General features: G+C 35.2%; 2 protein-coding genes across 10 annotated transcripts in view; both read right to left on the reverse strand.

The window, feature by feature from the left end:
• ppt1 (palmitoyl-protein thioesterase 1 (ceroid-lipofuscinosis, neuronal 1, infantile)) overlaps window positions 1–13,132 on the reverse strand; it is an 847,627-nt gene that overhangs the window by 94,471 nt on the left and 740,024 nt on the right. The gene's annotated exons all lie outside the window — the stretch shown is intronic.
• The window catches only part of klhl43 (kelch-like family member 43), a 29,503-nt gene that overhangs the window by 7,604 nt on the left and 8,767 nt on the right, over window positions 1–13,132 (reverse strand). For 2 of the 9 annotated variants that reach the window (XR_015517237.2, XM_087296087.2), the window contains exons 2-6: window positions 10,755–10,888; window positions 9,780–9,862; window positions 8,941–9,368; window positions 6,349–6,695; window positions 1,502–1,801 (exon numbers count right to left, since the gene is read on the reverse strand). Coding sequence is in view for 4 of the 9 variants with exons in the window: in XM_087296087.2 (XP_087152213.2) it covers window positions 1,502–1,801; window positions 6,349–6,695; window positions 8,941–9,355 (1,062 nt within the window). In the remaining 5 variants the exon portion in view is untranslated. Of the gene's footprint in view, window positions 1–193; window positions 1,802–6,348; window positions 6,696–8,940; window positions 9,372–9,779; window positions 9,863–10,754; window positions 10,889–13,132 lie in introns of all 9 variants that reach the window. The other 7 variants (XR_015517239.2, XM_087296089.2, XR_015517236.2 and 4 more) reach the window with 4 other exon arrangements.

Here is a 13,132-nt window from a genome sequence, read left to right on the forward strand (position 1 = left end):
TGTTTGCATCACTACACAGACCAAGTAGCATAATATAATAAGAAAATATTAAATTGCAACATCAAGCAGCGTAACGAGCAGTTGTTAACGTCAAAAAATGAATGGAAGTGAATGTGACCGGAAGTCGCGAGACAAAAAGATTCAAATCGCAGCGCCCGCTCGACAGCTGAGAATAAGGTGAATATTATGGTACAAACAGTTTGTAATAGGCTGCCTGTACATTTTCTGTTATTTCTCTATATATTATTTCTAATACATTATATTCTTTCAAACTACTCAAATGTCAATAAAAGTCACTTTGTTTAACTGTAGAGTTGAATTTTCAACATCAAAAGTTGACAGAGCAGAGATCAACATCCCATAATGATATTCACCACTGTAAATAAACAGAAAACACTCATGAATCACAAAACATGGATATTTTTTACAGTGTGGATAGCCAGCTTCTTGAAGAGTTTAGCTCTAATTCTCATTAAACTAAAACCACCTAGCCAAGGTATTCATACTAGAAACATCTTGGCTGCGTTATTGAACCATTCTGAAGGTAAACATCCAGAAGTAGTAGACATGAATCTGTAAAATGTTTGAAATGTCATCAATAAACAACCTGACAAAGTCTTGTCGTTGATCCCAGTTGTAAAAGCAACAAATTATAACTTGACTTTAGTTGATCGTTTGGAAAAGTGGCAGAAGGTCCCAATCACCTCAAATACTGCAGAAGACTTATTGGAACCCGCAAACCCAAGATTCTTGTTTGGTGAAGTTTGGTGAAGGAAAAATCATGGTTTGGGGTTACATTCAGTATTGGGGCGTGTGAGAGATCTGCAGAGTGGACGGCAACATCAACAGCCTGAGGTATCAAGACATTTGTGCTGCCCATTACATTACAAACCACAGGAGAGGGCAGATTCTTCAGCAGGATAGCGCTCCTTCTCATACTTCAGCCTCCACATCAAAGCTCCTGAAGGCAAAGAAGGTCAAGGTGCTCCAAAATTGGCCAGCCCAGTCACCAGAGATGAACATTATTGAGCATGCCTGGGGTAAGATGAAGGAGGAGGCCTTGAAGATGAATCCAAAGAATCTTGATGAACTCTGGGAGTCCTGCAGGAACGCTTTCTTTGCCATTCCAGATGACTTTATTAATCAGAGATTTGAGTCAATGCAGAGATGTATGGATGCAGTCCTCCAAGCTCATGATGGAGTCAGACACAATATTCATTCTGTTTCCACTGCAGCATGACTTTATATTCTATACTGGATATTATTTCTGTTAAGTAATGAGACTTCTGTCTAAGTAAAGTTAGACCTAACTGTCTTAATTAAATCATTAAACATCAAGGCATGATCATCTTTTATTTTGCTAAAATAATCATAATCTAGAGGCCTTTGCTTTTCATATAAGCCACGTCTGATGCCAAATGATCAACTAGAAGTCAAGTTATTATTTGCTGTTCCTTAAACCTGGATAGGCGACAAGACTTTTGTCAAGTAGAGTGTGTACCTCTCGACTTAGGGCACGTTCAGTCAGCGAAGGCCGTCCTCCAATGGTTAGTAGAGCATTCTGGCTCCCGCGGACTTTTGTTCGGCGTGACTGCAGTGTGTTCTGCTGGTAGGGCAGCAAATGGTAGTTCATGGCATCCACCAGAAGACGGTGACACTGGGGATCTAGCATCATACGTGGCACTGGCTGGATCTCGCTAACCAGCTCACTAGCCGGGATGGTCTCAAATCGCACGTGGGACAGCAGTTCTGCAGCGTGCTCCTGCCTCTTAGGGTCAAAGTCTAACCACTTCATTGCAATCTAGGTTCCAAGAAGAGTTAAAGTGAGCAATCCACATTTAGCGTAAAGTATTCGATGCTACTTTTATAAATAGTGTTCACGCTCTACATGTCTGAATCATTCCAATAGCCCTCTTTACAGTATGTGCTGCGTTTGCTGACATATTTAGCTTATAGGTCATTATATAAATAGGATTTTCCTTAGCAAGGGTTGGCAAGTTTGGTCCTAGAGAGCCACAGAAGTGCTGAATTTCACACTTGTTTAGATGTATATCACATGAATAAAGAAAGCAAGGTCTAAGGCTTATTAGAAATATATTAGATATTTTGTTTTTCTACAATTATGTATATATACGCTCACTGGCCACTTTATTAGGTACACCTGTTCAACTGCTCTTTAACGCAAATTTCTAAATAGCTAATCACATGGCAGCAGCTCAATGCATATAGACATGTAGACATGGTCAAGACGATCTGCTGCAGTTCAAACTGATTATCAGAATGGGGAAGAAAGGTCATTTAAGTGGCTTTGAACGTGGCATGGTTGTTGGTGCCATCTTCCTATGGCTACATCCAACAGGATAACGCACCATAAAGCGCAAATCATCTCAGACTGGTTTCTTGAACATGACAATGAGTTCACTGTACTCAAATGGCCTGCACAGTCACCAGATTTCAATCCAATAGAGCACTATTGGAATGTGGTGGAACGGGAGATTCGCATCATGGATGTGCAGCCGACAAATCTGCAGCAACTGTGTGATGCTATCATGTTAATATGGAGCAAAATCTCTGAGGAATACTTCTAGTACCTTGTTGAATCTATATCACAAAGGATTAAAGCAGTTCTGAAGGCAAATGGTGTCCAGCTTGGTACTAGTAAGGTGTACCTAAAAAAGTGGCCAGTGAGTGTACATTGCATTAAGAAAATAAATTAACAAGATTTCTATTTGGAACAAATAAGGAGCAGGGCAAAACAATAGAACAAAGATAGAAAAAAAAAGTAAATGAACAGTTATTGTAAAGTATTGACATGCAGAAATTCAATAATCAAATGTAAAGAAATAACAATGTATAGTTAACACTGTATAAATAATCAAATTGTATAAACATTGTATAAATTGTATAAACATTGTATAAATTGTATAAATTGTATAAACATTGTATAAATAATCAAATAATCTTTGATAAAGTGGCAAACTTTATAATTTCTTGTGCCCAAATGGTTTAAATTCACTTTAAATCCTACAGTTACAGGCTCTAAAAAAATCACCCAAATGAGTTTTTTAATACAAATAAAAAGCAAAAAAAGTAAAAAATGAACAGCAATTAGCTTACAACCTAATTATATGGTGGCCGTATAATGTATAATTGGTGTTACACAAAACACCAGCAAATAAAGAAACGATCTCCATCAATTTCTCAGCACACGTTGCAAATTCTCACAACACAAACAACTGAAGAAACGTGCTGCAAATCGGTCACAACACTTGCAAATATGCACGTAACACAACGGAAATCATTCAAGAGGACCCCAAAACATGACGGACCCTGCTGAGATATGGTGTTATGTGTTATGTCGTGTAATCAGGATATTAAAATAAATGGAAAAACAACTCACCTTTCAACGACCACCATTCACTTCACTGAGCAACCGTCACGGCATAATAATACATCATATCTCAGTAGGGTCCGTCATGGACCAATTTGCTGTGATTTCTTCAGTTGTTTGAGTTGTGACCAATTTGCAACATGTGTGCTGACAAATTGGCTAAGATTGCTTCTTTATTTGCTGGTGTTTTGTGTAACTGCATGCTTTTTCTTAAAGTGCAGCTCACTCGGCTACCGTATAATTAGCTATATTTTCAATTCAGTCCGTGACCATTTATGCCACCTACACTGTAAGATGCTGGATTCCTTTATGTTGTCCCAACACAAATTGTTAACTTAATTTTTTTATGTTCAATCCACTTAAATTTGTAAAAACAATTAAGACCTTCTTTGGTTCGGATAACCTAGTTTGGGTACACCCTATGTAAAATTCTATGATATCCCAAAAATTCCATGACCAGTGGAAACCCTGTACTATGCAAATCAATGGCTGTTTTTTCTTTCATTCTTCAGTCTATCATTCTTTGTGTTTAACAGAAGAAAAAAAACTGGTCTCATTTTATATTAAGTTCTAGTTCAAGTTAATTTATTTATAAAGCACATTTAAAAGCAGTCACAAGACTGACCAAAGTGCTGTACATAAGACAAGGTAAAAAAAATAAAAAGACAGAATATAAAAACATAGAAATAAATTAAGAGCGACTATAAAACAAATATTTTAAAAAATTAGCGGTAGAATGAACTATTAAAATAATCCTAGAAATAAATTAAGAGCGACTATAAATAATTTTTTTTATTTGCGGTAGAATGAACTATTAAAACAATCCTAGAAATAAATTAAGAGCGACTATAAAAAAAATATTTAAAAAAATTAGCGGTAGAATGAACTATTAAAATAATCCTAGAAATAAATTAAGAGCGACTATAATATATGTTTTTTTTAATTAGCGGTAGAATGAACTATTAAAATAATCCTAGAAATAAATTAAGAGCGACTATAAAAAATATATTTAAAAAAATTAGCGGTAGAATGAGCTATTAAAATAATCCTAGAAATAAATTAAGAGCGACTATAAATTTTTTTTTTTTATTTGCGGTAGAATGAACTATTAAAACAATCCTAGAAATAAATTAAGAGCGACTATTAAAAAAATATTTTAAAAAATTAGCGGTAGAATGAACTATTAAAATAATCCTAGAAATAAATTAAGAGCAACTATAAATTTTTTTTTTTATTTGCGGTAGAATGAACTATTAAAACAATCCTAGAAATAAATTAAGAGCGACTATAAAAAAAATATTTTAAAAAATTAGCGGTAGAATGAACTATTAAAATAATCCTAGAAATAAATTAAGAGCGACTATAATATATGTTTTTTTTAATTAGCGGTAGAATGAACTATTAAAATAATCCTAGAAATAAATTAAGAGCGACTTAAAAAAATATATTTTAAAAAATTAGCGGTAGAATGAACTATTAAAATAATCCTAGAAATAAATTAAGAGCAACTATAAATTTTTTTTTTTATTTGCGGTAGAATGAACTATTAAAACAATCCTAGAAATAAATTAAGAGCGACTATAAAAAAAATATTTTAAAAAATTAGCGGTAGAATGAACTATTAAAATAATCCTAGAAATAAATTAAGAGCGACTATAATATATGTTTTTTTTAATTAGCGGTAGAATGAACTATTAAAATAATCCTAGAAATAAATTAAGAGCGACTATCATATATGTTTTTTTTAATTAGCGGTAGAATGAACTATTAAAATAATCCTAGAAATAAATTAAGAGCGACTATAAAAAAAATATTTTAAAAAATTAGCGGTAGAATGAACTATTAAAATAATCCTAGAAATAAATTAAGAGCGACTTAAAAAAATATATTTTAAAAAATTAGCGGTAGAATGAACTATTAAAATAATCCTAAAAAGCCAAGCTAAAAAGGTAGGTTTTAAGAAGTGATTTAAAAATGGATAATGATGGAGCCATTCTGATCTCAAGGGGTAAGGTGTTCCACAACCGAGGACCCACCACAGAGAAAGCTTTTTCCCCTCTACATTTCAGCCTAGACTGTAGAACTGAAAGAAGATTCTGCTCACTCGACCTAAGAGATCTCACAGGAGTGTAAGCAGCTCTGAGAGATAGGATGGGGCTAGATTATGGAGGGATTTATAAACCAGTAAACGCACTTTAAAATAAATTCTAAATTGCACAGGCAGCCAATCAAGGCTTTTTAGAGGAGGGGTAATGTGGTGATATTTTCTGCTATTACAAATAAATCTAGCGGCAGCGTTTTGGACCAGCTGAAGGCGAGAAACCTGGGATTCTGACATGCCACAGTAAAGTGCATTGCAGTAGTCTAACCGTGATGTAATGAATGCATGGACAGCCATCTCTAGAGTGGTGGGATTTAAAAAGTGTTTAACTTTAGACAGAAGACGTAGTTGATAAAAACTAGGGCCAATAACCGAAATATTAGGTAGCCTTATCTAATATGTACTAATATAATATGTAAATCATTTATTACAATGTACTTATTGTGTACATAAATAATTTTACAGTGTACTTATGACTGATTAAATACCTGCATGTAATAACATATGTAATTCATTTCTAAAATTACAACGTTTACCATCCCTTACATCTTAACCCACCCTTAAACCTACCCACACCACCAAACCTGTCCCTAACCCGACCCGTATCAAGAGCACCACATGGATTCTGCAATACATTATGAACACAGTAAGCACATTGTATTTATTTTGGTGGAAGTACACAGAAGTTAAGGACACCTAAATATAAAGTGGCACCAAAGACTCAAGAACAAGTGAAGGATGAGTAAATGATGACAGAAGTTTCATTTTTGTGTGAATATCACTTTACTGTCTCTCTATAGGACCAACATTTCCTACTACCACTGTGCTAAGATTTTGTGCTCTTCTTTCCACTGACCTGAAACGTGGAGACCTCTGAGGGAAGAATAAGGTTGTCATCCTGCAGGAAAGCTGTGATCTGCTCAAAGGTGAGTTGGTTGAATTGGGTTGTTTCAGAAAACTGGGCAAAATTCTCTAAGATGTAGCGCCGGGCGGCATCTCGGACAGGCATCAGGCCGTACGCAGCACCGATGTTCCACACATACACACAGGTGTGTGTGTTCAGCTCGGCCATCAGGAAATCCATGCACATCTGGAGAAGATGCGGGATCTGTAGAGTGCTGGCTGCAGACACAGTGCAACCAATGGTGTACAGAGACATGTGCACACGGCCCAGGTAAGCAAAGGTAATCACATTGGCAAGTCCTGCGGAAAAAATAGAAACTTGGTTAACTTGGTCTGGAGGGCCGCGGTCCAACAGAGTTTAGCTCCAACCCATGGGCGTCGCTAGGCCTATTTTAGGGGGGCTGTAGTCCCCCTATATTTCAACTCAGCCCCCCTAAAATTTTTGCGATTAGCTCATAAACTGTACACTAAATTATAGCCTCAGTCCTCTTTAAATTTAATATGAAAACAGCGGCAGAATTTGGCTCCTCCACGTATTTCGTTTTCCACTTGATCAGCAAACCAAGAGCAAGAGAACAAGATGTGTGTTCTACTATAACTTATTATAGTCTCTGCTTATTTGCTATAGACACACTTGTATCACTTATACCAATGTCATAGAGGAGCAATCGGGTTTCCAATCTACTGTTTCCTCCATGCTCACCTCCTCTAGCAAAAAATGTAACTCTCAACAAACATTTCGCAAAATAAAACACATCACAGTGTATGTGGCATTAGCTAGTCTGTACCATACAGTCATGCACAGTACGATTAAACACAGTGACAGAAGCACTTAGTGAATGTACTCACTTCAACTGCCAGGGTCACTGACAGAGATAGAATAGAAACATCATGTGTTGTCTTGTATTAAAAAATAAATGTATTATTATGATTCAGATTGTTAAATGTGTGAATTTGCCAGTAGGAATCAACAATATTTATATTTATGCCATTTAATTAGAAAAGGGGCAGTTTTATTTATTTAAAACATGGAAACATTTAATTAATAATATTTATTTATTTATATATTTATTTAATTCACTGTAGTACAGAAAAACAGGCATGTCAAGCCTATTTGGCTCATTAAGAACTTAAATTGCTGTGCTTGTCTATACCAGGGGTTCCCAAACTTTTCAGCCCGCGACCCCCAAAATAACAATGTCAGTGACTCGCAACCCCCAATATCCTCTGAGGTGGTTATAAATACAGAAACCTTGCATGCAATGACGCAGACACACCAATTAAATTTGTTTCAGTGCTTTAAATGTGCCAGAAAGTATAACCTGATGTTATAAAATCAAAATGTACTGATGCTATTGCTGCCTTTAATATAATGTAATTACCCCAGGGGCGCAATCCAATAGAACTAGTAACTATAAGCTACTATATTAATTATATAGTATATCGTAACTATAAACGACTGTTTTTATTTTAAGTATAGTTATGGATAAAATATGTTAATTCTAATGGTTTAATAAAAATAAATAGATTTTTGGAAATCACCAGGCGACCCCCCTTCATTGCCCCGCGACCCCTCGGGGGGTCCCGACCCCCACTTTGAGAACCACTGGTCTATACAATAGAGTGCTAGCTTGGCATACAACCTTACCATATTAGGCAAACATTTTAAATGTATTCAATTATTACTTTTGAATGTAATATATATATATATATATATATATATATATATATATATATATATATATATATATATATATATATATATATATATATAAATGTAATTACCTCATAAGGAGCTGAGCCCCCCTAAAATGAATATCTTAAAATCGGCCCTGCTCCAAGCCTAATCAAACAAACCAGGATGTTTGCCCATCCCTGCCATGGAGCCTTAGAGGAACCCACAATGAAGTGGACATTTGCTTTTTTTTTACTAGGAGTTTATCTGAATGAACACTTTGTAAATGAATGTGTTATTTAGCCTCATTTATGACTTATGTTTACAGATAGCAAAGTTTAATAGAAAGAGGAAGATGAGATCGGGGATGAGTCTACAGTGACATCTTTAGCTATAGGCAACAAACATTTTTCACTATTATTGTCATTGATAAAATGAACACTGGTCCCTAGTGGTGAATACCTTTTCGATAAACTCCACAAAATGTTGGGTTGTCATTACCCAACACTCAAAAAATATATTTTTTTAACTTGTTAAAACTACTTAATTAAAATGAGCTGAAACAGCACGATTCTTGAGATTTCATTGGGACAACTTAATTTTTTTATGTTCAATCCACATACATTTGCTAAAAGTATTTGGTTAACTTAATTGATTTGTGTTGGGACAACATGAATGAATTGTATGGAACCCTGCATTTTTTACAGTGAATGTTGGGTCAAATATGGACAAGCCCAATGTTGGGTCAATTTTTTGCAATGAAATTTAAATCACATTTTATTTAACCCAATAGTTGGGTTTGTCTATGTTTGACCCAATATTGGTTTACGACAACCCAGCATTTCTTTCTGTATATCTCTTAGGTCTTACCGAGAGGCGAGAGGGTAGGGAGCTCCAGTCGCTTGAGTCCAGGATCTTTGGCCAGGACTTCTCGCAGATACTGACTGACTGAGGAGATGACAAGTTTGTGAACATCGAACGCTTTGGTTTTACAGGCCAGCTCCATGTCAGTGAGGAAGCGTTCCTGTCTCATGCGGCTCAGCTCCTCCAGCAGGGCAGATCCATGCAGAGGCCTGGTGAGCTCAGTGCCCAGTCCAAAACCCTTCTCCCCAGGCCGGATCACCGGCGGGGGTAGCGGCACCCCATTCAGACGGTTCAGCTGCTCCACATTCAGAGGGAGCTCCAGCTTTTTTACATTGGGCTCCGGGACAAGCACTCCACTCTCAACTGTTGTCACTTCAGGAATAGCCTTCTTAGGGCGTGCTGACTTCTTTTTGGGAGCCATCGTGATGTGTAGCCTGCTTAGATGAATATAACATGTGCTTAGATGCTTTTTCTATTAGGTCAGATTAACTTTTTTTAAAACTGATAGATTCAATGTGGTTTTTAAAGGTTTGGTCACACTTTATGTCAACTCTTGTACAAATTTACTATCCATTCATTATGTTTGTGGATGTTTTTGCCCCATTAACTTCATTATAATGACATTTTTACGCTCTTAATTGTTGGTGGTATTCCCTGTTGGGAGGAGGTAACATTTGTCATTTTTACTGTTGATCATCAGTTGGCACCATTAACCTTTTAGATAGGCCTGTGGGAAGGTTTGAGGCTTTTATATGAAGTTCTATGGAATAAAACAGCAGATTAGCTCTCTGCAGCTTTCACATGGTCGACAACTGAAGCTAAACAGGGCTGTGCCTGGTCAGTACCTGAATGGGAGACCACATGAGAAAGCTAGGTTGCTGCCGGAAGGAGATATATCCAGCTGCAGGCCCGCAGAACCGCACACAATCTAGGACACACGATTTAGGCAAACCATATATGGTAACTAACTTTTTAGCATTATCGCCACCTATTGAATTTCACAAGTATGGTTTCCCATTTCAGTCATCATTATTATTATTGTATCGTAACGATCATTTTAACATCTCTGCAGTTTCTGAACTTAAATTATGTAAATAAAAATAATTGGTTAAAGACACTTATGACTTTATTCATGTGTCCACAAACATACACAAAGAAAACATTATAGACTGTCTAATTGTAGGATTATGTGTAATAAACTAATTCAGGATCTTAATCTTATCATACTTGGTTAAAATCACTTTGTTGTAAAATATAAAAGGCAAACAATTATATGTCACTTTAAAATAAATTAGCCTACTATAGTTAATCATTTAAACAATATATATATATATATATATATATATATATATATATATATATATATATATATATATATATATATATATATATATATATATTGTTTAAATGATTATATATATATATATATACACTATATATATATATAGTGTATATATATATATATAGTTATGAACTGATTATCTTAACTGATTATCTGATTATAATTATAAGTTTATATGTAAACAACTATCTTTTACTAAACTGTCACAGCTGTTACATATATATATATATATATATATACGATGCGACTCAACAGATGATTCATCAGAAAACTTCTGGCACTTCTCAAAATGATCAACTCGAAGTCAAGTTATTATTGGTTGCTCACAACTGGGATTGACGACAAGACTTTTGTCTGGTAGTGTTTAAGTACTAACAAAAAACTATCTTAATAATAGGCAGGCAATAAGCCACTAGTTAATAGTGAGAATTGCTCCCTTTACTAAGGTGTTTTCAAAAGAATTTCCCTACACACTCACTTTCAAGCGGTGACTCTTTTGCTGTATTCACCAGAGTACTGATTGACCAAGATATCAGATGGACAGACAGACGTACAAAACTTGCAATCTGACAAAGCACAGGAGGCCGACTGGTCTGCTTCGGTGTGCAGCGCCTGTAAAGAAACCCAACAAACATACAGTAAGTAAATACAATAACCATCATGCTCTTGATCTAATATTACTCTTTCACAGTGGGAGGAGCTACGGGTGATTGACAGCTGCATGTGTTCTCATAGGGGAGTTCCCAAATAGGATAGCAGTTATTAATAGTTTACAAATAACATGAGCATTATATATATATACATACATACATATATATATATATATATATATATATATATATATATATATATATATATATATATATATATATATATATATACAGTTAAAGTCAGAATTATTAGCCCCCTTTTGAATATCTCCCAAATTATGTTTAACAGAGCAAAGAAATTTTCACAGTATGTCTGATTTGTTTTATTTCAGCTAGAATAAAAGCAGTTTTTAATATTTAAAAGCCATTTTAAGGACACAATTATTAGCCTCTTTAAGCTATTTTTTTGGATAGTCTACTGAACAAACCATCGTTATACAATAACTTGCCTAATTACCCTAACCTGCCTAATTAACCTACTGTAATTAACCTAGTTAAGCCTTTAAATGTCACTTTAAGCTGTATAGAAGTGTCTTGAAAAATCAAGATCAAGGCAAAGATAAAATAAATCAGTTATTAAAAATGAGTTATTAAAGCTATTATGTTTAGAAATTGTGTTGACAAAAATCTTCACTCTGTTAAACAGAAATTGGGGGAAAAAAATAAAAAGGGGGGCTAATAATTCTGACTTCAATTATATATATATATATATATATATATACACATATATACAACAGTTCTGTCGGGTTCTCAAATTTGATTGGCTGATAGCCGTGCAATATTCTGCAACATCAGAACTCCTAAAGCCTCTTTACCCTTTGTGTATTACTCCGCCCACATACAGCCAGCAAAAAGCAGACACTACAGATCTAAAGTTTAAAAGATGCTTGCTCAGCTGTTTAACTGTCAGTTATGATTTGAATCCAATGTGGAAGAAAGTAGTTCCACATACAAAAGGGTTTTTGAGACTCTCCGTGTTTAATTTTGTTTTTATATACACAATTATGCCGTCAAATTGTTGTATAAACGCAATATCACACTCGTAGCAGTGCGATATGGCTGTATGTCGGCACTGGTGGGGGCACTAAGGCATCGCACGCCTCCCAACAGTGCCAATATACAGCCATATCGCACTGCTACGAGTGTGATATTGCTCATATATATATATATATATATATATATATATATATATATATATATATACACACACACACACACACACACACACACACGTACACACACACACACTGGGTAACAAACACTTTACAATAAGGTTGTTAATGCATTTACTAACATGAACTAACAATGAATACATTTACTACAGTATTTATATACGATAGTTAACATTAGTTCATGAAAATACAGTTGTTTATTGTTAGTTATTGTTAGTATTGTTATCGTATGTTAACTCACGATGCATTAACTAATGTTACCAAGCATGAATTTGGATTTTAATAAGGCATTAGTAAATGTTGAACTATGATAATTAAATGCTGTACATGTATCATTCAGACTTAGTTCATGTTAGTACATACATTAACTAATAAAAGCCTTATTATAAAGTGTGAGCGGACACTGTGTGCACTGTTGTTACTAAATATAATCATAGCTCTAATGTACATTAGCTTTGATATCCGACTCTCATTACAGAATTCATCCTGTGGTGGAGAATGTGGGGTTATTCTTATACCAAGAATCCCCAACCCGTTAAAGTTAAATATACTTGCGCACACGCATAGCATGTTAAAAACCACAGCACATGCATGAGCGGGATTGTTATTTTCTTTTAAGTATTGGAAATCAGCTCACTCCTCCTTGGTGTCGATTCAGATATACGGTTATTAAAGTTTTTAAATGAGTTTTCTTTTGATGCTATTTTTAAATTGGCTGCTAATTTCACTTTATTTTAAGTTTCTTAAGGGTGGCTTAGTGGTTAGCACTGTCGCCTCACAGCAAGAAGGTTGCTGGTTCGACTCCTGGCTGGATCAGTTGGCATTTCTGTATGGAGTGTGCATGTTCTCCCTGTGTTGGTGTGTGTTTCTTCCGGGTGCTACGGTTTCCCTCACAGTCAAACACATGCGCTTTAGGGGAACTGAACAAGCTAAATTGGCCGTAGTGCATGAATGTTTGTGTTAATGTGAAAGTGTGTGGGTATTTCCCAGTACTCTAAATTATTTTAATTTCACAGGACCTTTAAGACCAGAAC

This window comes from Danio rerio, chromosome 19 (assembly GCF_052040795.2).
Source record: "Danio rerio strain M-AB ecotype USA chromosome 19, GRCz13ab, whole genome shotgun sequence".
Classification (NCBI taxonomy): Eukaryota; Metazoa; Chordata; class Actinopteri; order Cypriniformes; family Danionidae; genus Danio; species Danio rerio.